Consider the following 23,998-nt stretch of genomic DNA (forward strand, 5'->3'; position numbering starts at 1 on the left):
GCCTCGGCCGGGCGCGCTGAGGGACCGGCTCCCGGCCGCCCACGCGCAGCCCCGCGGCGCCCCCCAGTGGCCCAGGACGCTCCTCGCGCGGCCGGGCCCCCGAAGGCCCCCGCCGGGCTGCCCTGCACCGCGCGCGCGCGCCACGCCCCGCCGTCAGGCAGCAGCCCGGGCAGCCTCTCCCGCCGGAAGGGAGCCGGGCCTCGCGCGAGCGGAAGCCGGAAGTGGCGGGCGCTGACGTGTCGCGCGGCGCCGGGAGGGAGTCGGGCCGGGCTGTGCGGCCGCGATGGAGGCTCTTTACCACCAGACCAACAAGTGAGAGAGGGGCCGGGCCGGGCCGGGCTGGGCTGGGCCGGGCCGTATCCCGCGGGGGAGCCTGGCGAGCCCGAGGCGGGATGGGGCCGGGGCCGGGGCCGGGCTCTCTCCTGCGTGCGGGAAGCCCCTCCCGCACCGCCCCGGGCAGCCCCCTCTGGCGCGGAGCGTGTCGCGGCTCAGCCGTGTCCCGCTGCGAGGAAAGAGGCTTTGTCCGATGTGAGCTGCTGAGGGGGTGGGCGTGGGAGCGGGCGAGGTACAATGGTCCAGACTGGAAGTTGGGGGGTGCCGAGCCATAGGAAGAACATGGAAAGTGCCCTGGGCTCTCTAGCGTCCGGAACCTCATTTTTCACTTTTTCTCCAAATTTCTATCTCCTGATTTGCAGCAAGGGACAGAATGAAATCGTGCAGGAAGCTTTAAAGGGATGTTAGGCTAGTTATTGTAGAGTGAACACATCGCCCACCACCACACTTCCAGGATGCAGCATTTCAGCTGACAAGTGCTGTGCTGATTCTTTGTAAGGGTTGGTGTTTATGGCATAAGTCAGTCGTTCTCATGCTTTCGTCCTGGTGACCCCTTTCACACAGCAAGCTTCTGAGTGTGACCTCCTTTATAAATTAACATTTCTTTTATATTGAATATTATTATAAATGCTAGAGGCGAAGCAAGGTTTGGAATGTAGGTTGAAGTCTTGTGGACCCCCCCATGTAATAATCTTGCAACCCCCTGAGGGGTCACAACCCCCAGTTTGAGAACCCCTGGCATAAGTGGTATCAGCACAATGACTCTGAAACACTAAAAAATGGTGTCCTATGAATAAGTGCCAACAAACAAATAGCTTGTCTTGGAATTGACATAACTAAGAAAGTTTAGAAGAAAGAGGACAACACAGGAATTACCTGAAGTCTGTGTAGTCTGGTATTCTGTCTCCAACAGAGACCAGCACCAGATGCTTCAGAGGAAGGTGCAAGAAACCTTGCAGTGGGCAGATGTGAGCTAATTTGCTGGCCATGGTACTGCGTTAGTGTTTTTAGTATCAATACTTTTGTTGCGATAATAATTTAACCAAAGTGTCACAATTTAAATAGTAGTTTTACAGTAGTGTTGTCTTTCTCTTTGTAAAATCCATGGCTTTCTTCTTCCGTTATTACATCCCTTTTGGAAATGGGAGCAAGGGTAGATAAGAAAGATTGGTTTTAATGTTGTGTACCCTCTTTCTGTATCAACAAGCATCAATGTCCTTGGAATACACAGGACTTGCTACGATATTTGCTGCTATTTATGTAGCACCACACTGTAAGCTCTTTTAAGGAAGGAACAGTGACTATGCATTTGTACAGCAAACACAAAGGAACCCCCTTCCCAACTGGGGCTTCTGGATGATACCATAATGTATAGAGTATAAGTATCTGTCTCAAGATTTTACTGTTGAAAAGCACTAGTGGATACAACACAGAACAGAGTGGAGTTATTACTAAAGCACTTTACAAAAACCAGGTGTCTGTTCGGAAGTATTTTGGAGGAGAGATAAGCTTGGTGAATGTAAATTGGAAGGAATGTGGATAAAAATTGGTTATTTTTATTAATCAAAACTTGGGTTTTTATTTAAATACAAAAAGAAAAGGAGTACTTGTGGCACCTTAGAGACTTAACCAATTTATTTGAGCATGAGCTTTCGTGAGCTACAGCTCACTTCATCCGATGTAGCTACAGCTCACTTCATAACCGGCTGTAGCTCACGAAAGCTCATGCTCAAATAAATTGGTTAGTCTCTAAGGTGCCACAAGTACTCCTTTTCTTTTTGCGAATACAGACTAACACAGCTGTTACTCTGAAACCTATTTAAATACAGGGTTTTTTTTAAAAAAAAAAAAAAATAGTTCAAGCCTGGCCATGCTGGCTTAGACCAGTTGTCCATCTAGACCAGTATCCTGTCTTCTGACAGTGACTGGTGCTAGGTACTTCAGAGGGAATGAACAGAACAGGGTGATTATCAAGAGATCCATCCCATCATCCAGTTCCAACTTTTGGCAGTCAGAGGTTTAGGGACATACAGAACATGTGTTTGCGTCCCTGGCCATCTTGGCTAATAGCCATTGATGGACTTATCCTCCATAAACGAATCTAATTCTTTTTGACCCAATTATACTTTTAGCCTTCACAACGTCCCCTGGCAATGAGTTCTACAGGTTGACTGCGCATTGTGTGAAGAAATACTTACTTATATTTGTTTTAAACCTGCTGGCTGTTAATTTCATTGGATGACCACTTGTTCTTGTGTTATGTGAAAGGGTAAATAACTTCCTTGTTCACTTTGTCCACACCACTCATGATTTTATAGACCTCTGTCATATCCCCTCTTAGTTGTCTCTTTTCTAAACTGAACAGTCCTAGTCTTTTTAATCTGTCCTCATATGGAATCTGTTCTATATCCCTAATCAATTCTGTTGCCCTTCTTTGTACTTTTTCCCATTCTAATATATCTGTTTTTAAATGGGGTGACCAGAACTGCATGTAGTATTCCAGGTGTGGGCATATCTTGGATTTATAAAAAGAAAAGGAGTACTTGTGGCACTTAGAGACTAACAAATTTATTTGAGCATAAGATTTATAGTGTCATTATGATATTTTCTGTCTTCTTATTGATCCCCCTCCTAATGGCTCAAAATACGCACTTGGCTTTTTTGACTGCTGCTGCACATTGAGCGGATGCTGTCAGGAAACTATCCACAGTGATGCCAAGATCTCTTTCTTGAGTGTAATCAGCTAATTTAGACACATCATTTTGTATGTATAGTTGGGATTATGTTTTCCAATGTGCGTTAATAGTAACGCACATTTATCAACGCTGAATTTCATCTCCCCTTTTGTTGCCCAGTCACCCGGTTTTGTAAGATCCCTTTGTAACTCTTTGCAGTCAGCTTTGGACTTAACTATCTTTCGTAATTTTGCATTGTCTGCAAATTTTGCAAAATTTCAAATTTAATTTTGAATAAATTTATGACAACCTATGTTAAGGCCTAAATTTACTATAACCTATTCAAATAAAATAAATAAAAAATGAAGTAATATGTTTGCTGATGAAGTTTTAAAGAAAGTAAAACCACTGAACTGCATGCAGAGTTTGTGCTAAAGAGGCTTTTGACATCCATTTGCCTCTTCTGCAGGTGCAAAGAGAGGATTCTTCATTTCACTTTTTTCAGTTCATTTCAATGACTAGTTTGTTCAAAATGGAGAAACCATTTGGGAGATGAAAAAAGCAGGAAAGCTAGTTTTTCTTTTCCAATCTATTAATAAAAATGAGGTATGAGAGGATGAGATCTGCTTCTAAAATCTGGAAGCACATGGCAGTCAAAAGCAATCAGTTCAGGTCACTAACTACTGATAATACTTTCTTTGTTTAATAAACCATTGGTTTTAAATGCAAAACATGTTATGATAAACTTACTTTTTTATGCATTTAGCACATTTAAGGTAGTTTTTATTTAACTAATAAAAACAATTATTCGGCCCTTTAGAACAAGATGTTTTAAAGAGGGACTTGAAGAAGCTCTGAGGTTGTGTAGAGTCTTAACTATCTTAGACCAGTTACTATGTCCAGTATCCCTTAGACATAAATGTTCCTATACTCTGAGGCCAGAAGGTGACAGCGTGATCATTTAGTCTGACCTGCATAGCACAGGCTGTAGAGCTTCCCCAGAATCATTCCTGATTGAGCTACAGCATATGTTTTAGGAAAACGTCCAATCTGTATTTAAAATAGCCAGTGATGGAGAATCCATCACAACTCTAGGTAAATTATTCCAATGATTGATTACCCTCGTTGTTAAATATGCCTTATTTCCAGTCTTAATTTGGCTAGCTTCAACTTCAATCCATTGGATTGTGTTATATCTTTCTTTGCTAGATTGAAGAGCCCGTGACAAAAGGTTTTGTTCCACATGTGGGTACTTGTACATTGTGATCAAGCCATCCCTTAACCTTCTGGTTTTTAAGCTCAATAGATAGGAGGGGCTGAATCACTATAAGGCATGCTTTCTAATCCTTTAATCATTCTCGTGGTTCTTCTCTGAACCCTCTCCAGTTGGATTGTGGACACCAGAACTGTACACAGTATTCCAGTCGCAGTTGCACCTATGGAATACAGAGGTAGTGTAATCTCCCTGCTCCATTTTACTGCTAATAAATGTCTAATCTGTCTATCTATGGAGGCTAGCTACTAAGACACACTGACCTTTGGCATCATATTAAATGTTCTTCCATATCCCTGAAATAGCTGAACCGTGATGCTCCTCACTGATTCCATAAGCAAGCTAGGACTTTGGACACTGTTACTGTGAGCAACGTTGGAATTTAGGGATGTAAAATAATGATCTATTAACTGGTAAGCATTAATCTTACTGGTTAACCCAGCCTAACCGTTAACCTGCAGTCCGCCGCAGCAGCCCCAACCCCGGGCCAGCTGGAGCAGCTCCAGCCCCAACCCCAGCCAACCCAAGACTACACGGGCTGTGCCAGCCAGCCGGCCGAAGCAGCAGCAGGCTCCACTGGCCCCCTGCTGGCCAGAGCAGCCCCAGCCCCTCTCTGTTTAATTGGTTAACTGATATTATTTTAATTGTTTAACCGGTTAACTTTTTAAACAATATGGCAGCCTTTGTTTGTCCAATGAGCTCGGATTTTAAAGTTCAAAATTTGAGACAATTCCCTATGAAAAAAGATTCATTAAAAAAAGAAAATGAAGTCTCTGTTTTATTAGATAATTGCAAACTCATAATCAGCTGATTTATTAAGAGTATTCTTAATGCACATCATAGTGGTACATTATAATGGCCTATGGACAGCCTTTTGATGTCCCATAAGAGACTTCCCTGAGAGTAATAGCATATCACCATCTGAATTCTTTAGCACGAGTCTTTTACATACATGGTGCTTGCAGCTTGTTGAGGCAGTGGTACAGGATGCTGAATTGGGTGTCTGGGACCTTCAGTGCTAAACGGGAAAAGAGCAAAGTTCTTCTCAAAACATCTGTTGGACCTAAATCAGGCTGAAAGACAATACAAAGAGTATGCAGTGTAGTTGTAGCCATGTCGGTCCCAGGATATTGGAGAGACAAGATAGATGAGGTAATATCTTTTATTGGACCAACTTCTGTGTGGCTCAGAAACTTTTCTTTCTCCCCAACAGAAGATATTACAAGATATTACCTCGCCTACCTTGTGTCTCTAATACAAATAGTAACTCAATAAGGAAGATTTCAGAGTAGCAGCCGTGTTAGTCTGTATCCGCAAAAAGAAAAGGAGGACTTGTGGCACCTTCGAGTCTAACAAATTTATTTGAGCATAAGCTTTCGTGAACTACAGCTCATTTCATTGGATGCATGCAGTGGAAAATACAGTGGGGAGCTTTTATATACACAGAACATGAAACAGTGGGTGTTACCATACACACTATAATAAGAGTGATAAAGTAAGGTGAGCTATTATCAGCAGGAGAGAAAAAATAAATATTTTGTAGTGATAATCAAGGTGGACCATTTCCAACATTTACCCTTAACCCACCCAGCAATATTGTTAATGTATCCAGCTATACTCTTAGCCCAGCAGAAGAATCTGTCATATCTCATGGCCTCTCCTTCTGCCCCTCCACCCCCATGAACATGGTACACTTCTGTGGTGACCTAGAATCCTATTTTCGACGTCTCCGGCTCAAGGAATATTTCCAACACACCTCTGAACAGCATACTAACCCACAGAGACCTTCCTACCAAGACTACAAAAAGGAGGATTCTGGGTGGACTCCTCCGGAAGGTCGAAACAGCAGACTGGACTTCTACATAGAATGCTTCCGCCGACGTGCACAGGCTGAAATTGTGGAAAAGCAGCATCACTTGCCCCATAACCTCAGCCGTGCAGAACTCAATGCCATCCACAGCCTCAGAAACAACTCTGACATCATAATCAAAAAGGCTGACAAAGGAGGTGCTATCATCCACATAAATAGGTCAGAATATGAACAAGAGGCTGCTAGGCAGCTTTCCAGCACCACATTCTACAAGCCATTACCCTCTGATCCCGCTGAGGGTTACCAAAAGAAAGTCCCTGAAAAAGCACAAGAACAAATCCTCACAGACACACCCCTAGAACCCCGACCTGGGGTATTCTGTTTGCTACCCAAGATCCATAAACCTGGAAATCCTGGATGCCCCATCATCTCAGGCATTGGCACCCTGACAGCAGGATTGTCTCGCTATGTAGACTCCCTCCTCAGGCCTATGCTACCAGCACTCCTAGCTATCTTTGAGACACCACTGTATTCCTGAGGAAACTACAATCCATCAGTGATCTTCCTGTAACACCATCCTAGCCACTATGGATGTAGAAGTTCTCTACACCAACATTCCACACTGACTACAAGCCGTCAGGAACAGTATCCCCAATAATGTCATGGCAAACCTGGTGGCTGAACTTTGTCCTCACCCATAACTATTTCACATTTGGGGACAATATATACCTTCAAATCAGTGACACTGCTAAGGGTACCCGCATGGCCCCACAGTATGCCAACATTTTTATGGCTGGCTGAGAACAACACTTCCTCAGCTCTTGTCCCCTAATGCCCCTACTCTACTTGCGCTACACTGATGACATCTTCATTATCTGGACCCATAGAAAAGAAACCCTTGAGGAACTCCACCATGATTTCAACAATTTCCATTCCACCATCAACCTCAGCCTGGACCGGTCCACACAAGAGATCCACTTCCTGGACACTATGGTGCTAATAAGCGATGGTCACATAAACACCACCCTATACCGGAAACCTACTGACCGCTATACTTACCTACATGCCTCCAGCTTTCATTCAGACCACACCACACGATCCATTGTCTACAGCCAAGCTCTATGATACAACCGCAATTGCTCCAACCCCTCAGACAGAGACAAACACCTACAAGATCTCTATCAAGCGTTCTTACAACTACAGTACCCACCTGCTGAAGTGAAGAAACAGATTGACAGAGCCAGAAAAGTACCCAGAAGTTACCTACTACAGGACAGGCCCAACAAAGAAAATAACAGAACGCCACTAACCATCACCTTCAGCCCCCAACTAAAACCTTTCCAACGCATCATCAAGGATCTACAACGTATCCTGAAGGACGACCCATCACTCTCACAGATCTTGGGAGACAGGCTAGTCCTTGCTTACAGACAGCCCCCCAATCTGAAGCAAATACTCACCAGCAACCACACACCACACAACAGAACCACTAACCCAGGAACCCATTCTTGCAACAAAGTCCGTTGCCAACTGTGTCCACATATCTATTCAGGGGACACCATCATAGAGCCTAATCACAGCCACACTATCAGAGTCTCAAATAAATTGGTTAGTCTCTAAGGTGCCACAAGTACTCCTTTTCTTTTTATCAGAGGCTCATTCACCTGCACATCTACCAACGTGATATATGCCATCATGTGCCAGCAATGCCCCTCTGCCATGTACCTTGGCCAAACTGGACAGTCTCTATGCAAAAGAATAAATGGACACAAATCAGACATCAAGAATTATAACATTCAAAAACCAGTGGGAGAACGCTTCAGTCTCTCTGGTCACTCGATTACAGACCTAAAAGTGGCAATTCTTCAACAAAAAAACTTCAAACACAACGAGAGACTGCTGAATTGGAATTAATTTGCAAACTGGACACCATTAAATTAGGCTTGAATAAAGACTGAGAGTGGCTCAATGAGGTTCAATAAGGATAAGTGCAGGGTCCTGCACTTAGGACGGAAGAACCCAATGCACAGCTACAGACTAGGGACCGAATGGCTAGGCAGCAGTTCTGCGGAAAAGGACCTAGGGGTGACAGTGGACGAGAAGCTGGATATGAGTCAGCAGTGTGCCCTTGTTGCCAAGAAGGCCAATGGCATTTTGGGATGTATAAGTAGGGGCATAGCGAGCAGATCGAGGGACGTGATCGTTCCCCTCTATTCGACATTGGTGAGGCCTCATCTGGAGTACTGTGTCCAGTTTTGGGCCCCACACTTCAAGAAGGATGTGGATAAATTGGAGAGAGTCCAGCGAAGGGCAACAAAAATGATTAGGGGACTGGAACACATGAGTTATGAGGAGAGGCTGAGGGAGCTGGGATTGTTTAGCCTGCAGAAGAGAAGAATGAGGGGGGATTTGATAGCTGCTTTCAACTACCTGAAAGGGGGTTCCAAAGAGGATGGCTCTAGACTGTTCTCAATGGTAGCAGATGACAGAACGAGGAGTAATGGTCTCAAGTTGCAGTGGGGGAGGTTTAGATTGGATATTAGGAAAAACTTTTTCACTAAGAGGGTGGTGAAACACTGGAATGCGTTACCTAGGGAGGTGGTAGAATCTCCTTCCTTAGAGGTTTTTAAGGTCAGGCTTGACAAAGCCCTGGCTGGGATGATTTAACTGGGAATTGGTCCTGCTTCGAGCAGGAGGTTGGACTAGATGACCTTCTGGGGTCCCTTCCAACCCTGATATTCTATGATTCTATGGTTGTGTCATTACAAGAAGAAAAAAAAGGAGTACTAGTGGCACTTGAGACTAACCAATTTATTTGAGCATAAGCTTTCATGAGCTACAGCTCACTTCATCGGATGCATTCAGTGGAAAAACATTACACAAAGTAAAACTATTTCCCCATGTTTATTTTCCCCCCTACTGTTCCTCACACATTCTTGTCAACTGCTGGAAATGGCCCACCTTGATTATCACTACAAAAGGTTTTGGTTTTTTTTCTCTCTCCTGCTGATAATAGCTCACCTTACCTGATCACTCTCATTACAGTGTGTATGGTAACACCCATTGTTTCATGTTCTCTGTGTATATAAAATCTCCCCTCTGTATTTTCCACTGCATGCATCCAATGAAATGAGCTGCAGCTCACGAAAGCTTATGCTCAAATAAATTTGTTTGTCTCTAAGGTGCCACAAGTACTCCTTTTCTTTTTTCAATAGGGAAGGGCTGGCTAGTCTATTATTCTACTAGTGCTTTAGAAAAATCAGTAATAATATTATTGATCGTAAGTAATGAAGGGGCTAGGCTTGTGTTGCTCCCATTCCCATGTCCACTTGCTGTATGGTCATGTCACCTGAGCTGGCTTTTGGCTGTAGATTTTTGTCAATTAGTTTGATTTCACAGGAACTCAGTATTCAAGATAATCTCTTGTTCCCCCAGATCCAGAGCATTCCCATGAAACCAATAACTGAACAAGGACTAGATCTACCAGTTCAATTCTCTGATTGTTTTAGAACACTTTTCAATGTCCATAAATCCATAATCAAGGAAGAAGGTCTTATTGGTTAAAAAAAGACCTGGTTGAGAGAGGAAGTGAAGGAAGCAATGAAAAGAATACATAACAAATGGAAGATAGGGAATGTTGTTAGTAACAAATATAAATCAAGATTGGATGTTTTTCTAAAACATCTCCTCTAGGAACTATTTTGAGGCAGTTCTCTGGCCTGTGTTATACAGGAGGTCAGATGGTCACAATGGGATACTTCCTTAGATTCATAGACTGACTTCCTGTATCACACAGGCCAGAAAACATCCAATCTTGATTTGAAAATTGTTTTCCTCTTGATGGGTACAATCTGGGCTCCATTATGTATGTTTTTCCCAGTGGTGCTGAAGGGCAGAGCAGCAGTTCTCTCCTTTGACAGCTAGAACTTCCCTGTTTTTGCCCTTTTTGACCCTCTGGCCTAATATTCTTAGTCTTTCCAAAACAGGTGGTCTTGTTGGCAGAGCTAGTGGTTCCCACCATACCACTCACATTGTTTGTTTTGTATGTGGTTCTTGACACATACAAGGTAACTGTGTTGGCTCACTTTATGGAATATATAAAATGAGTGGGGTCTCTTGTTACTCTATTAACTTTGAGGAAACGTTCGGAATAACCTTTGTCAATTCAATTGGATTTTTACTCTGGTCTTTACCCCTTAAATACTGCAGTGACAGATACATATTGAGAGGGAACTTTGATTTCTGGACACTTAAGGTCTTCTTTGTGCCCTCACACTCTTAGGAAAAGCTGTATGGTGTTTGCATTAGAATAATGGAAACCTAGTTCCCTTTCTGAATGGTTACTAGTTCTGAATGTTACGTTACACTATATATTTCTTAGTATTTCAAGTCTGCCACTTGTTTGTACTAAAAAAAATATCTTTCCAGATTTAATAGCTGTTGATTGACTCTAATTCCCATTTCTTCCTTCTCTTCCTTTGATAGGCAAGTCCATGAGGTTCAGTCTTACATGGGTCATCTGGAGATCTCCGACAAGCAGTCAGTGCACTGTAAGTTAACAACTAAATAAGGCAACTCAACTGTTGGTGTGATCTAATGCAGTGGTTCTCAAAGCTGGTCTGCCACTTGTTCAGGGAAAGCCCCTGGCACGCTGGACCGGTTTGTTTACCTGCCGCGTCTGCAGGTTTGGCCGATCGTGGCTCCAGGCCAATGGGGGCTGCGGGAAGGGCGGCCAGCACCTCCCTTGGCCCGCGCCGCTTCCCGCACCCCCCATTGGCCTGGAGCGGCGAACCACGGCCAGTGGGAGCCGCGATCGGCCGAACTGTGGATGCAGCAGGTAAACAAACCGGTCCGGCGTGCCAGTGGCTTTCCTGAACGAGCGGCAGACCGGATTTGAGAACCACTGATCTAATGCTCATGGGTTGGGTTTCCTATTAGCATTTAAACTCAGATACTTTAAGATTCCATTAGCTGTTCTTTGTGAAAGGAGTTCAGTCTTTGCCTCCTGGGAATGAAGCAATGGTCCACATCACAAAACTAAAATCTAATTACTCAGTTCAGTTTTATGTTGGATTTAAATAAGACCAAGGCTTTCTGAAGGATGTGTCAGAAAAAGACACGAATCCTAGTATTTTTTCAGTTAAGTTATCCTCCAAACAGCAGCTTTCCTATTATGAAAATCCTCATAATGGAGAGTTGATGTTTGGTATGGTTGTGCAGATCTGACGCTGCAAAAATCTGGAACTGAGGATGCCAGATATTTATGTGAATGTGATTGCGTCAAGTTTCAAATTGTTTACATTTTATATTGGATTGTTAATCCTTTGTAATATCTTTTTGAAGTAGTAAGATCTGACACAGGCTGACCCATTGTTCATCTAGTCCAGGAGTGCGGAACCTTTTTTTCTATTGGGGCCATTGACCCACAGAATAAATCAGTCACAGGCCACACACAGCCCCACAGGGCCATGGAAAGAACAGGAATCTTTGCACGGCCCTGAGTATCCTCAGAAGACTTGTAGCTCTCCCAGGTTTTATAGTATCCTATTGATTTTTATAGTTCCACCAGGCTTCCAAAAGGTCGAAGTCCTTATCTGCTGTGAGGCATTGCCTGCTTTCAGTTTTAAGTGGCTCTTGTTTCTGTAAAGAACATTTATAGTTCTTTTTGCTGCCCAGGTGCCTCTTTTTATTAATCTGTGATGTCAGTAGGGTTTCAGAAGTTTGTGTTCTTTTGCTGCCCCTGCTCTAGGTCAGTTGTGTTTTTTGTGTCCGACCCTTTATTAGATTCACAATTAACACTGTCTTTGATGGATGTCTGTCTGACATACGTGCTCCTTGGCCCCTGTCAGCTTTCCTCTGGCTGTTAGTTTAAACCTAAGTCAACACCTTTTTTATTTTATGTGCCACCGTCTGCTTCCATTTTGATTAAAGGAGGGGCCCCGTTCCAAAATGTATAATCTCCTCCTTTCCCCAAAAGCACCCTCTGCCTAAGAAATTGAAACCCCTTTTCTCTACACCATCGTCTCAATCATGCATTGAGATCTGAAGTTCCCTTTGCCTAGCTGAACCTGCATATGAAATTGGAAGCATTTCAGAGAGATCTACCACAGACCCCCTAGACCTAAGCCTTCTCCCTAGTAGTCTCAATTTAAGGAATTAATTCAGAGAAATCCTGTGGCCTGTGTTATACAAGAGGTCAGGTTAGATGATCACATATGTCCCTTCTGGCCTTACAAGCTATAAATTTAGCTGCCAAAACCTCTTCTCTTTTATATCTTCCTAAATCATTGGTACTCTGATGTTGGAGGTGAATTTTCTGACCATTACACTGGTGTTACAGATTTCAAAAATAAAGGTATAGAGTCAATTTCTGCCTCTGCAGGTGAGTGTGTGCAAACATACAAACTTGTACTTGAGAACTTGTTCTCGGGAGAAGTTAGGCAAATTCAGGTGTCTGCTTTTCAGAATTTAATCTGTGTCAGTTTAAAGTTTGTGAAAGAGGGGAAAAATCCAGGGTTTGTTGCTACTTTTTTAAATGATAGTATCATCATTATGCCAGTAATTACATAATTAAATTAGATTGATGTGGGGCCAGGATTTTTGTATTTGTAAAACAGTAAATACACTGCTCCATAAATCCAGTGAGGCATACAGCACACGTTCTTGTGAACTTGAGGAATTCATGAGGATAGTGCTGGTCTTTTGGCTGAAGAGCAGGTCTGGAAACTGAGAGATCTGGGTCTTATTCTCAGCTCTCTCTCTATACTCTTAGGCGAGCCTCCATTTCTGCTTTTGTAAAATGAGATGATAGGTTAATTAACCTATCTTGCAGGAATGATCTGAGTCTTTGAGATCTTTGGCTGGGAAGTGCCACAGAAGTACACATTTTATTGAATAATTGACCCAGGGTTCATTGAACCAAACATGCAGGTTCATTTTCTTTGTCTTAGTGTGCTCAGTCTGTGTTTAATTTCAGATGTTTTGAGGCTGTGGTATACAATAGAACAGATTTTTAGAAGTGTCTAGGTGTCTAACGCTCCTTGTTTTCGGTGGGAGTTAGGCACCTAAATATCTTTCCAAATCTGGACTAACGTGTCTCCAGTTCCTTAAGACAGTGCATTGTATATTTAGTCTCTTCCAACAACTTGTTTCCTTTTTTTTTCCTTACAGTGGTAGAAAATGAGATTCAGGCAAGAATAGACAGAATATTCAGCAACCTGGAACGCCTAGAGATCCTATCTAGCAAAGAACCTGCCAACAAACGACAGAATGCTAAACTGTAAGTGCGTGCTTTCCTTTCCAGAGGATCTCAACTTTGTAATATTGAGCCTTCTTATCTCTATCTTTTAGTTAGTTAGTAACCATTATGCCTCTAGCATTTAGGGCAGCAGTGAAGCTACTCCACTCCTGTCTGTTTCTGGCAAGCCTTTCAATGGTTCCCCAGCTGTGCCCCAGGTTTTTCAGCTCAGCTTCCACAGTTCTTCACCATTTTGTTTTCAAGCAGCCTCATTTTCGCTTGCCTTCAGGTGTCTCTCTTATTGCTGTTCTGGTGATGGAATCAGTTTCCATCCAACGTACATGGCCAATTTGTCTCCAATGCCTTCTGGTAATGATGGTGCTCATATCTACTTGGCTGCACTGTGTGAATAGGTATTGGTTTGAGATTGTTCTGACCCAAAAGATACGGAGGATTTTTCTGAGGCAGGTTGTATGGAATGAAGACAGTTTGGACATGTCATATTTTGTCATTCCCCATCATTCTGCACTATACAGTAGTGTTGAAAGTACGCAGCACTGATAAATCTTGAGTTCGGTTTTGGCGTTTTATTTTAATTATTTCCAGATTGCATTTAAGCTTCTAAAGATGTTCCTGGCTTTATTGATTCTGTTTCGGATGTCCTGGCTTGTTCCACCACCCTGGCTGCTGCTGCCCGAGTATGTGAATGTTTCTACATTGGGGAGAATGTGATCCTCTATTCGTACTAGCGATGGTGAGGCACGATTGATTTTTCAGTCTGATTTGCTGGCTGAATGTGTTGTCTAATAGTTTTTTTTCTTGTATGTGATGTTGGGTATGTGACAGGCTTTTGACAGCATTCACAGGACCAGCCAATAGTGCATTCTGCGGGCATATGGAAACCCTCTCCGTATAATCAATATTGTCAAAAGCTTCTATGCCAACTTTACACGCAGTGTTGATCACAGTGAGCTCAGTTTTGAAGTCAAAACAGGAGTACGTCAGGGGTGTGTCATGTCTGCAATCCTCTTCAACATTGCCATCAACTGGGTAATGTGGCGTACAACAGAAGATGTGTCAAGAGGCATCAGATGGACACCCTTCTCATCCCTTGAAGACCTGGATTTTGCAGATGATCTCTATCTTATAGGTGGTGGAAATTAGGTACAGAGGTGAAGCAACTTGCCCAAGGTCATACACCAAGTTTATATCAAAGATAGTGATAGAACCTAGGACTCCTGTCTCTGTTCTGTTCTGTACTCCACACTCCTGTCATGCTTAAAAAGAGCAGTGTTCTTCCATGAGAGATTTAGATGACCTTTGTGGGGTTGGGGAAGAGAATGACTTAATGCTTCGAATTCATATTACTTTATTGCCCAGTTTTCAAACTTAGGCACCAAAGTTTTTGGTCATATTGACATTTAGGTCCCAAACACCTGTTTTAGATACCGTAATACTGACTTATATGCTAGTTTGGCTGGCTGCCCCGTCTTAGGCAACCAAATTTGAAAAGTGTGCTATCCATATGTCTTAAAGTCTAGATGAGTTTATAAATGGTCAGGAACACTTGTGGGTTCTGCCTTTAGGTCTGTGATCTTATGAAAGAGAAACTTTTTTCCCCACTTAAATCTTTCTCCTCACTCCTTAAGAGTCATGCAACAAATGGTCTTAAGGGAGTCACCATCTTCAGAATGCTGCCCAAATGATATGTTTCAAAACAGGCTGGTTGTTACCTCCCTCTTACTGCTTTGGAATGTTACCCTGAGATCGGTATTTTTCTGAGAGACAACCTGAATGTGGAAGACTTCTGTGAGAGATTCTCCTCCAATTCAGAGGCCTCCTTTCTTACCCGGTTGATTAGGTGGCTTTGCTGTGATTTGTGGTCTCTCAGGTTTTTATTTGAAAGAGTAACTCTTGTTCTTAATTTTCTGCTCATATAATGGTAATGAGAAGCATATCTCCTGTCTGATTGTAGTCAGAACTTTACACCTTTCTTTCTGTTCTATGAACTTTGCCACACACTTCACTCCAGTGCTGCTCTTCAACCTGTAGGGAACTTTGAAAACCCTAGCCTTAGGGAAAGGGCTTTAATAAAAGTTAGGCATTTTCAGAACCCTGTTCCATTTCACTAATGGTGAAATGATGCATTTGGATTCATGGGCCAAGAAGTAAACAAGAAAAACTGTTCAATTCCTACCTTCAAAAATCTATCTGAAATTGGGTTTTAAATGCTCGTCTGGAAGCAGTGCGGTCTAGTCAGGGAGCATGCCTGAGACAGCTCAGGGGTGCGGGTCTGATTTGCCACTGACCATGTCTACATCACTTCTCTGTTTTGCTGCACAACTGAGGCCCAGCAGGTATTATAATTCTTGGGTGTTGAGACTTCATTAATTGTTCTGTAATGTGCTAGATAAGTACAAAATACTATTTTTAAACCTGATCATAATGAATTTTTAATACCTATTCACACATTGAAGACCAAGAAAGGTTTCCTGGTTGCCTCCTGTTGCATTATAGTCTCTAAGGTGCCACGAGTACTCCTTTTCTTTTTGTTCTGCTATAGTTAAGGTTGAGAACTCCTTTCTGTTTAAAGGTTGACTCCTAAGTGTTCTAAAATCCACATACTTACTCATAATGCTCTGAAATTTGGTGTGCCTCACTGAGGAGCAGAGTAGGATTAGTGATCCAAATTTGAGGTGGTTTGAGCAAGAGGTTCCCAAGATACAGCCCCAGGACAAAATAGCATGTCTTAAGGCTGACAGCAACTTCTACCTTTTTGTGTGTGTGTCTATGTGTGTGCAGCCATAGGGATCACACGACGGTTCTGATCGGGGCTGAAATGGTCTCGGTTGCTTGACATTTACACCTTACACCAGCTGGTATATGGCACCCACTCCAACTTTGAGCGGACAAAATTGAAAACCGCATTAAAAAGTTAAGCAGACAGAATACCCAAGAGATTTGCTAGCCAGCCAGGACTTATAGGACCTGGGTGTTGAAGGGGGCACGTTACAGCTGTTGAATCTTAGCAACATCCAGGCATGGTAATTTGAACCCACCCCTTGGCAGAAAGCAGAAAATGAAATGTAGCTACACATATGCTGACCTGTGGGAGCCACGGCAGATGTATGTGAAGCTGTGGTTGTCCATGATTTCCCCCAGGGTGAAGTGGCGGGGGTAGGCATGCTGGCCCTGAGGCCATGTAGGATGCTGAGGGTGTGTGTAGGGAGGCGCAGTGCTGCAATGCGACACGACTGCAATGGCATTCGAGCCCAAGGTTGTTGAACCTGGAGATCCATAAGAATGTGCAGCATCTGAGTTTGCTGATGGAGAAGCTCTGTTATGTTATGGTGTATCTCCCTCTCCTTTTCCTGAGCCTGTCTTCTGCCTGGTCTTTCCTTCTCTGTATGGCCTGCCATATTCACCCTCCAAGCCCTCTGTCAAGGTCTGATGCAGCACCGGCTGGAAGAGTCTTGCAGAACATGTCCTCCCACCATCCTCCTTTTTTCTCCTCCTTATCTGAGTCAGTCGTTCCACTTGTGTGAAGAGTCCCCTTCAAAGCTGAAGTGACCACAGCTAGATAAAACACACACAAGGTATAGTCAGGATAGTAGGAATGGAAGATGCAGAAATCCCCCCTTTTCTTGCTCCCCAAAAGTGTAAAACAAGATTAGAATATTGACACTTCTGCTTTGGATCCACTCTCAACTCAAGTTATGGTGAGTATGATCTGCCAGGGGTGTGGGAGCAGATGAGGAAATTGCTCGGTTGCATGAAACTATGAATGTAGGGCAATGGTACTGAATACTGGCACCGTGTTCCACAGGCGCTGGTGATTTTAGCTGATATCTCACTCCTGAGAGTATCCAAGGTAGAGACAGCACAGCTGCTGGTGGCATCCTGAAGCTGCCTAGGCTTGTATGCCGCTAGTTAATTTATAGCAATGGTGCCTGCTGAAGTTCTCGCCACCTGGCGTGAGAAATTGTCCTATCGCGGAAGAAGAAATAAGGTAGCCCTCCCTTGAAACCTTTTGGGAGAGGATTGTAGAGTACCTCCAGAGAAGTTTCATTGAGATCTCTCAGGAGGATTCAAGGGACATCCCCGTGTCCATAAACAAACTGTTCTGCATGGCCCCTGCTGCCAAACTCTGCAGGGGAATGAAAAGCAGTTAGCAACACTCCCTTCCTTTATTGTACCGCTACCTCTGCTGATGTGAGTAAATTAATGAAAAGTTGAAATCTCTGTCCTGTTAATTTGGGGGTAACCACCCTTGCAATGGAAATTTTATTTACAAACTTACCTGACGTTCCTTCCCCTGCACTGGGCTCTCCTGTGCTTGACTGGCTGGACTGCCATGGAGTCAAAAACCGGTCCTGGCTTGCTATACAGCTGGATCCCCTGGTCACCTGTTCCCCACACTCCTCCTCTTCCTTGTTCAGCTCCTTGCTGTTCCCAGCAGGGGCCTGTGACTTGAGCTCCTTGGAGAGATCCATGGTGGTGTGTGGGGTCGTGGTGGGGGTCTCTGCCAAGTATGGCATGCAGCATGTTGTAAAAGTGGCATGTCTATGGCTCTGCACCCAATTGATTGTTGGCCTCCCTGGCCTTCTGGTCTGCCTGCCGCAGCTCCTTGGCTTTCACATGGCGCTGCTGCTGCTCTCTGTCATACCCCTTCTCTGGCATCCCCCGAGCAATCTGCTTGTAGATGTTGACGTTTCTACGGCTGGTTTGGAGCTATACTTACTTGCACAGCCTCTTCTCCCTATAGGCCTAAGATGTCCAATATCTTTTGTCTACTCCAGGCAGGCACATGTCTGGATCATGTAGCTGGCATAGTCAGCTGGGCATTTGCACACAACAGTGGACTGCTGCTCAGCTGGACAATCAGGAAAAGGCATTTCAAAAATTCATAGGGGTTTTTAAGTGGAGTGAGGGTGGGGTATTCCAGTCTCTATGACCCCTGCTCACAATTGTGACCAGAGCAGTCAGTATCAGGCATTGTGGAATAGCTGCTGGAGGACTGTTAGGGTTCACATAAGTAACGCAGTGTCTACGCTTACACTGTGTCAACTTCCATACATCGACCATGGTTTTGCGCCACTCGGGGAGATGACGTTACTATGTTAGCGTAACGGGGCACTTACAGCAGTGGGAGACAGATTTCAGTGTAGACATGCATAACTAGATGCAAAACGTATTATGTCAACTTTGTAGTATAGACTAGCCCTCAGTTTTCCCATCTGTACAATGGGGATGATAATGTTTCCCTCCTTACAGTAAAGTTCTTTGAGAACTATAGTAGCATCTCAGCTGCAAACCTACATAACTGCCTCAGTGACCACTAACTTCTACCAACATTTCTCTTTCTGTTTAAAAAAAAAAAGAAAAAACTTGGAAATTCATTGACAAAATACTTGGATAACGCAAAGTTAAGATTGCCTGCTGGTTTCTCGTGCCCTTCCAGAATAAAATAAAGATCTTCTGTTCGATTTCTGCTGCATACAGGGAAGCAAGATTTGGTACGTTTCTCTAAATAAACACCTTGTATCAAAGGAAATACTTGACTCTAACATTGATTTCTCTTCCTAGCTGAAATAACCCACAGGACCCCAAGTTTTGACTAAGTGCTTAGGTTAGAAAGGGGTGACACAGACAACACATGAGGAAAAAAAGAAAGTAGTATCGTCTCTGTAGCGCAGACGGGGAACTAAAGCTCAGCGATTTGCTGACCAAAAAAATTAATGCAGATTTAAGGTTGCCTGGTGGTTTCTTGTGCCCTTCAAGACCAGAAAACATAAACTTTTGAAAATCAGGCAATGAAGAGCTAAGGTACATGCCCACACAACCTTAACTCTGCCCCACTGAAACTGGCAGTAGCCACTGGGAATTACCTGCATGTACTCCAGCTGCATTTGCTGTGTTAGGTGTAACTGTATTGAATGGGATTAGCTGGAGCAGCTTGGCGGAGCTCTGTTCCAGATATGAAGCAATCTGGAGGGGCGGTGCCCCTCTGGGTGTGTGTGAGCCCCTCTACCTGACCCCAGAGTGTGTGAGATCAAAGAAAAGTGGTGCATGTGTACCTTGAGAGATCATGAACACCTCATTACAGGACTGCATTGAGTATAAAATGTTGGGGTCTAAATTAGCTGTTACCACTCAAGAGAGAGATCTTGGAGTCATTGTGGATACTTCTCTGAAAACACCCACTCAATGTCCAGCAGCAGTCAAAAAATCTAACAATGTTGGGAATCATTAAGAAAGGGATAGATAATACTACAGAAAATATATTACCTCTGTATAAATCCATCGTATGCCCACATCTTGAATAATGCATGCAGATGTGGTCGCCCCAACTCAAAAGAGATATATTGGAATTGGAAAAGGTTCAGAAAAGGGCAACAAAAATGATTAGGGGTATGGAACAGCTTCTGTATGAAGAGAGGTGAATAAGATTGGGGCTTTTCAGCTTGGAAAAGAGACCACTAAGTGGGGATATAATAGAGGTCTATAAAATCATGACTGCTGTGCAGAAAGTAAATAAGGAAGTGTTATTTACTCCTCATAACACAAGAATTAGGGGTCACCAAATGAAATTAATATGCAGCAGGTTTAAAACAAACAAAAGGAAATATTTCTCCACACAATGCACAGTCAACTTGTGGAACTCTTTGCCAGAGGATGTTGTGAAGGCCAAGAGTATAACAGGGTTCAAAAAAGAACTAGATAAATTCATGGAGGATAGGTCTATCAATGGCTATTTGCAGGGATGGTGTCCTTAGCCTGTTTGCCAGAAGCTGGGAATGGGCGACAGGGGATGGATCACTTGGTGGTTGCCTGTTCTGTTCATTCGCTCTGGGGCACCTGGCATTGGGCACTGTCGGAAGACAGGATACTGGGCTAGATGGACCTTTGGTCTGACCCAGCATGGCCTTTCCTATGAGTGTCAGTAGCAGGGCATGGGATGGTCTTGCTGTGGAGATTGTCGGCAGTTAGATGGGAGATGAGTGCAGTCTGTAGTTTTAATGAAGGGTAAGTGAAAGTATCTTGTTAGATGGCATCAAGCACATAAAAATGAAGAGACTGTAAAGGGCTTGGAATTGTAAAATTTAGCAGTGTGGTGTTTGAGTGTAGAGCAGGTGTAGGCAGCTCCTGTTTAATACCGTGCAAAGGCAGAGTGCAAGTATGTGTTATGAGCATGTTGAAGCATTGCTCAAAGAGGGCAGAGTGTAGGTTGTGTGGGTGTGTTTGCTGAATTTGATATTCTGGAAGAGCATGAGATACCTCTGGGTAACCTTTACTCTGCATTAACAATGTGTTTTGTCAGTGAATTTTCCTTGAGTTATCATCTTTTTCTCATTGATCCTTTCTAGCCGAGTTGACCAGCTGAAATATGATGTCCAGCACCTGCAGTCAGCACTGAGGAACTTCCAGCATCGCCGTTACAATCGGGAGCAGCAGGAAAAACAGCGAGAGGAGCTCCTGGCACGCACTTTCACTGCTAATGTAAATATCCCTTGAGCTTCCTTTATATCAAAGTTTGGGGAGGAGATGGAGTGGAGGATACAGGATTAGACCATAAAGCAGGGGTGGGCAAACTACGGCCCACGGGCCGTTTTAATCTGGCCCTCAAGCTCCAGCTGGGGCGCGGGGTCTGGGGCTTGCCGCGCTCCAGCCGAGGAGCAGGGTCGGGGGCCGCTCCATGCTGCTCCTGGAAGCAGTGGCATGGCCCCCCTCTGGCTCCTACACGTAGGGGCAGCCAAGGGGCTCCGCTCTGCACGCTGCCCCTGGCCCAAGCGCCACCTCCGCAGCTCCCATTGCTCGGGAACCACAGCCAATGGGAGCTGCAGGGGCGGTGCCTGTGGACGGGGTAGTGTGTAGCAGAGCCCTCTGGCTGCACCTCCACGTAGGAGCCGCAGAAGGGACATGCCACTGCTTCTGGGAGCTGCTTGAGGTAAATGCCACTCAGAGCCTGCACCCCTGAGCCTCTCCCTTCACCCCTGCCCCAGCCCTGATCCCCTTCCCACCCTCTAAAAACCCCTCTATCCTGGAGCATCCTCCTGCACCCCAAACCCCTCATCCCCAGCCCCACCCCAAAGCCCACACCCCCAGCCAGAGCCCTCACACACACACACCCCCGCACCCCACTCCCCAGCCTGGGGCCCCCTCCTGCACCCTGAACTTCTTATTTCTGGCTCCTCCCTGGAGCCTGCACCCTCTCCTGCACCCCAAGCCCAATTTTGTGAGCATTCATGGCCCACCATACAATTTCTATTCCCAGATGTGGCCCTCAGGCCAAAAAGTTTGCCTCCCCCCTGCCATAAAGCATCTGCTGTGAGATGATGCAAATGTTTATGAAAGTAGAAAAAGAAAACACTGGATTTGGATGTAAGGCAACTTTTTAAAAGCAAAGTCAAAACTGTAAAATGGCAAGCACAAAAGAGAGAGAATTTCTCTAGAAAGAACCACCCCTGTTGTGCTTTTTGTAGTGATTCATAGATTCGGTGGCCAAAAGAGATCACTGTGATCTAACCTGACCTCTTGCATAACATGAGCCATAGAGCCTTCCCAAAATAATTCCTGTTTGAACTAGAGCAAATCGTTTAGAAAATCATCAAATCTTGATTTAAAAGTTTCCAGTGATGGAGAATCCACCATAAACCTTGGTAAATTGTTCCAATGATTAATTACCCTCACTGTTAAAAATGTAAAGGTTATTTCCAGTTCAGGAATATGAGAGTTTATGTAAGCACTCCACAACACAGATAGGCTTTGAAATGTCCTTTAAGAATAGCATTTGAGCTGCATTCTGGTTGGAAAGTGGTATCATTTAACAGTGTATTTTACTTACCTCAGTGCCAGTGACTGCCAGTTATTTCTCATCTGTCTGGGGTAAGATTGTGCAGTTGGAAGAGTGTTTCTGTGCAGAAGCTTTTCTGATTCAAACAAGAATTAGGTGGAAACAAGCTTAAGTTTGAATCTGGGGTCCCCTACCTCCCTCTGCCATAAGCATAACTTTCTTGCAAGATGGCAGCTGCCTTTTAGTCTCAAATGCTGCTTTTAAATGTTAAATACAGTTTAGTTCTTAGCTTCTACATGGTGAGAATCTACTACCATGTGAACACACAGAGAAATTCTGCTCTGAACAACAGAGTTAGGTCAAGCTGCCAGATTTCTGTTCCTTCGAGCCAGGACCAGTAACTTTTTTCAGACAAATAAAATACCATTGATTTTTCCTGTCCTCGTTCACTATTGTAAAGGGAGGTCAAGCAAAACAGAGGCCTGAGCTGTTAAATTTTCATGACAGTTGTGCCAAGGCCAAAGTAAATGCACCTCTCGAGGATTTAGCTTTTTGTTTGGCCACCCCAAAGTTATAGATGGTTGTCCCATTGAAGAATGCCAACTTGAAATGTAGTCTGTTTTTAAAAGTTACAGTTTTGGGTGCTATGACTTCCATTGAGTTCCCCTGCAAATTCTTATATCTTTACAATTGCATTTTCCTAACATTGATTTTTCTCTCCCTGGTTTTGTGAAAAATCCACAGAAGAGGAAACTGACAATAGAGTGACAGTAACACTACCTGTACAAAGGGCTGTCAGATGCAAAATGTGAACTGGAATATGGAGAGATTGTTTTTCTCTAAACTTTTTCAGTTACATGTTCAGTGAGACTTTTAACAACAAATTTTTAAAAAGAAAGTTCAGGCTATCGCTTTTAAAGCTCTAGCCTGTCCCTTTAATTCACAAATAGATAAAATTCTTGCTTCAGCTGCAGCACTTACCTTTTGGGACTCTAAAGTCCCTGAAAATTCGATAGTTTATGATCTACATAATTCTGCATTTTCCTGTTACACATAGTATTGTATTTTATGCGGTCGTGTTAAGCAAAACTGTGTGGGATAAGTATATAACCAAGCTGAATCAAGCTCTTTAGGATGGAAAATGGGACTCTTGAAAACTATAATATTGTTTGCGACCTTTTGTTTGATTTACAGATATTTAAATTTCATCTTTATCTTAAAGCTTCTACTGCACCATCCTGTAGAAATAACATGATTTTATCGTATTAGCATTATGCTGTTGTCCTAATTAAAGAAGAAAAAATTAGGCTTATGCCCTCTTCTTGATGATTTGTAATGTATAAAGGTGGCCTGAAAAATTTCTTGCATTGGAAATTAAGGTAGTTTTGCTCCGAAGCATAATGGACTCATGGGATAATGACAATCCATGAGACTGATCACTGAGCAATTTGCAGTTGGACTCTTTCTTCAAAGCCATGAACACTTAATTGAAGTCCAGTGCCTAATAAATGTTTGGTATAAGGGATGCCTTTGCTAGTCAACGGCCCTGCTCTTCAAATAATTTGAACTCCCAAACTCTCTCTCCATTGACTGAAGAGAACCTCAGCTGAAATTAAACCCCCTTTTTCTGGTTGTTGTTTCTTTATAGCCAGAAGAAAAGTGTGGTCAAATGATGAGCATGTTTAAAGCACCCTCAGCACAATATCAGTGTATCACTGTGATAATCATCAGAATCCGCTCTGGACAAGTGTGATGCCACAAGCCTACACAATAAAGCCACAGGGCATTCTCGGGGTCCATGTTATTATTTAGTTCTTACATGTTACACTTCCCATTAGAGTGAAAAGGGGTGATGCTGTTGCCATTCAGAGTACAA

General features: G+C 43.7%; 1 protein-coding gene across 2 annotated transcripts in view; it reads left to right on the plus strand.

The window, feature by feature from the left end:
- Positions 1–170: 170 nt before the first annotated feature.
- GOSR2 (golgi SNAP receptor complex member 2) overlaps positions 171–23,998 on the plus strand; it is a 29,487-nt gene continuing 5,659 nt past the window's right edge. Inside the window, exons 1-4 of one of the 2 annotated variants that reach the window (XM_084615690.1) lie at positions 171–312; positions 10,577–10,641; positions 13,262–13,370; positions 20,696–20,828. In XM_084615690.1, the coding sequence (XP_084471816.1) occupies positions 284–312; positions 10,577–10,641; positions 13,262–13,370; positions 20,696–20,828 (336 nt within the window). In that variant the 5' untranslated portion in view covers positions 171–283. The remainder of the gene's footprint in view (positions 313–10,576; positions 10,642–13,261; positions 13,371–20,695; positions 20,829–23,998) is intronic. The other variant, XM_084615689.1, reaches the window with a different exon arrangement.

Source organism: Lepidochelys olivacea, assembly GCF_965140295.1.
Source record: "Lepidochelys olivacea isolate rLepOli2 genome assembly, chromosome: 27".
NCBI lineage: Eukaryota > Metazoa > Chordata > Testudines > Cheloniidae > Lepidochelys > Lepidochelys olivacea.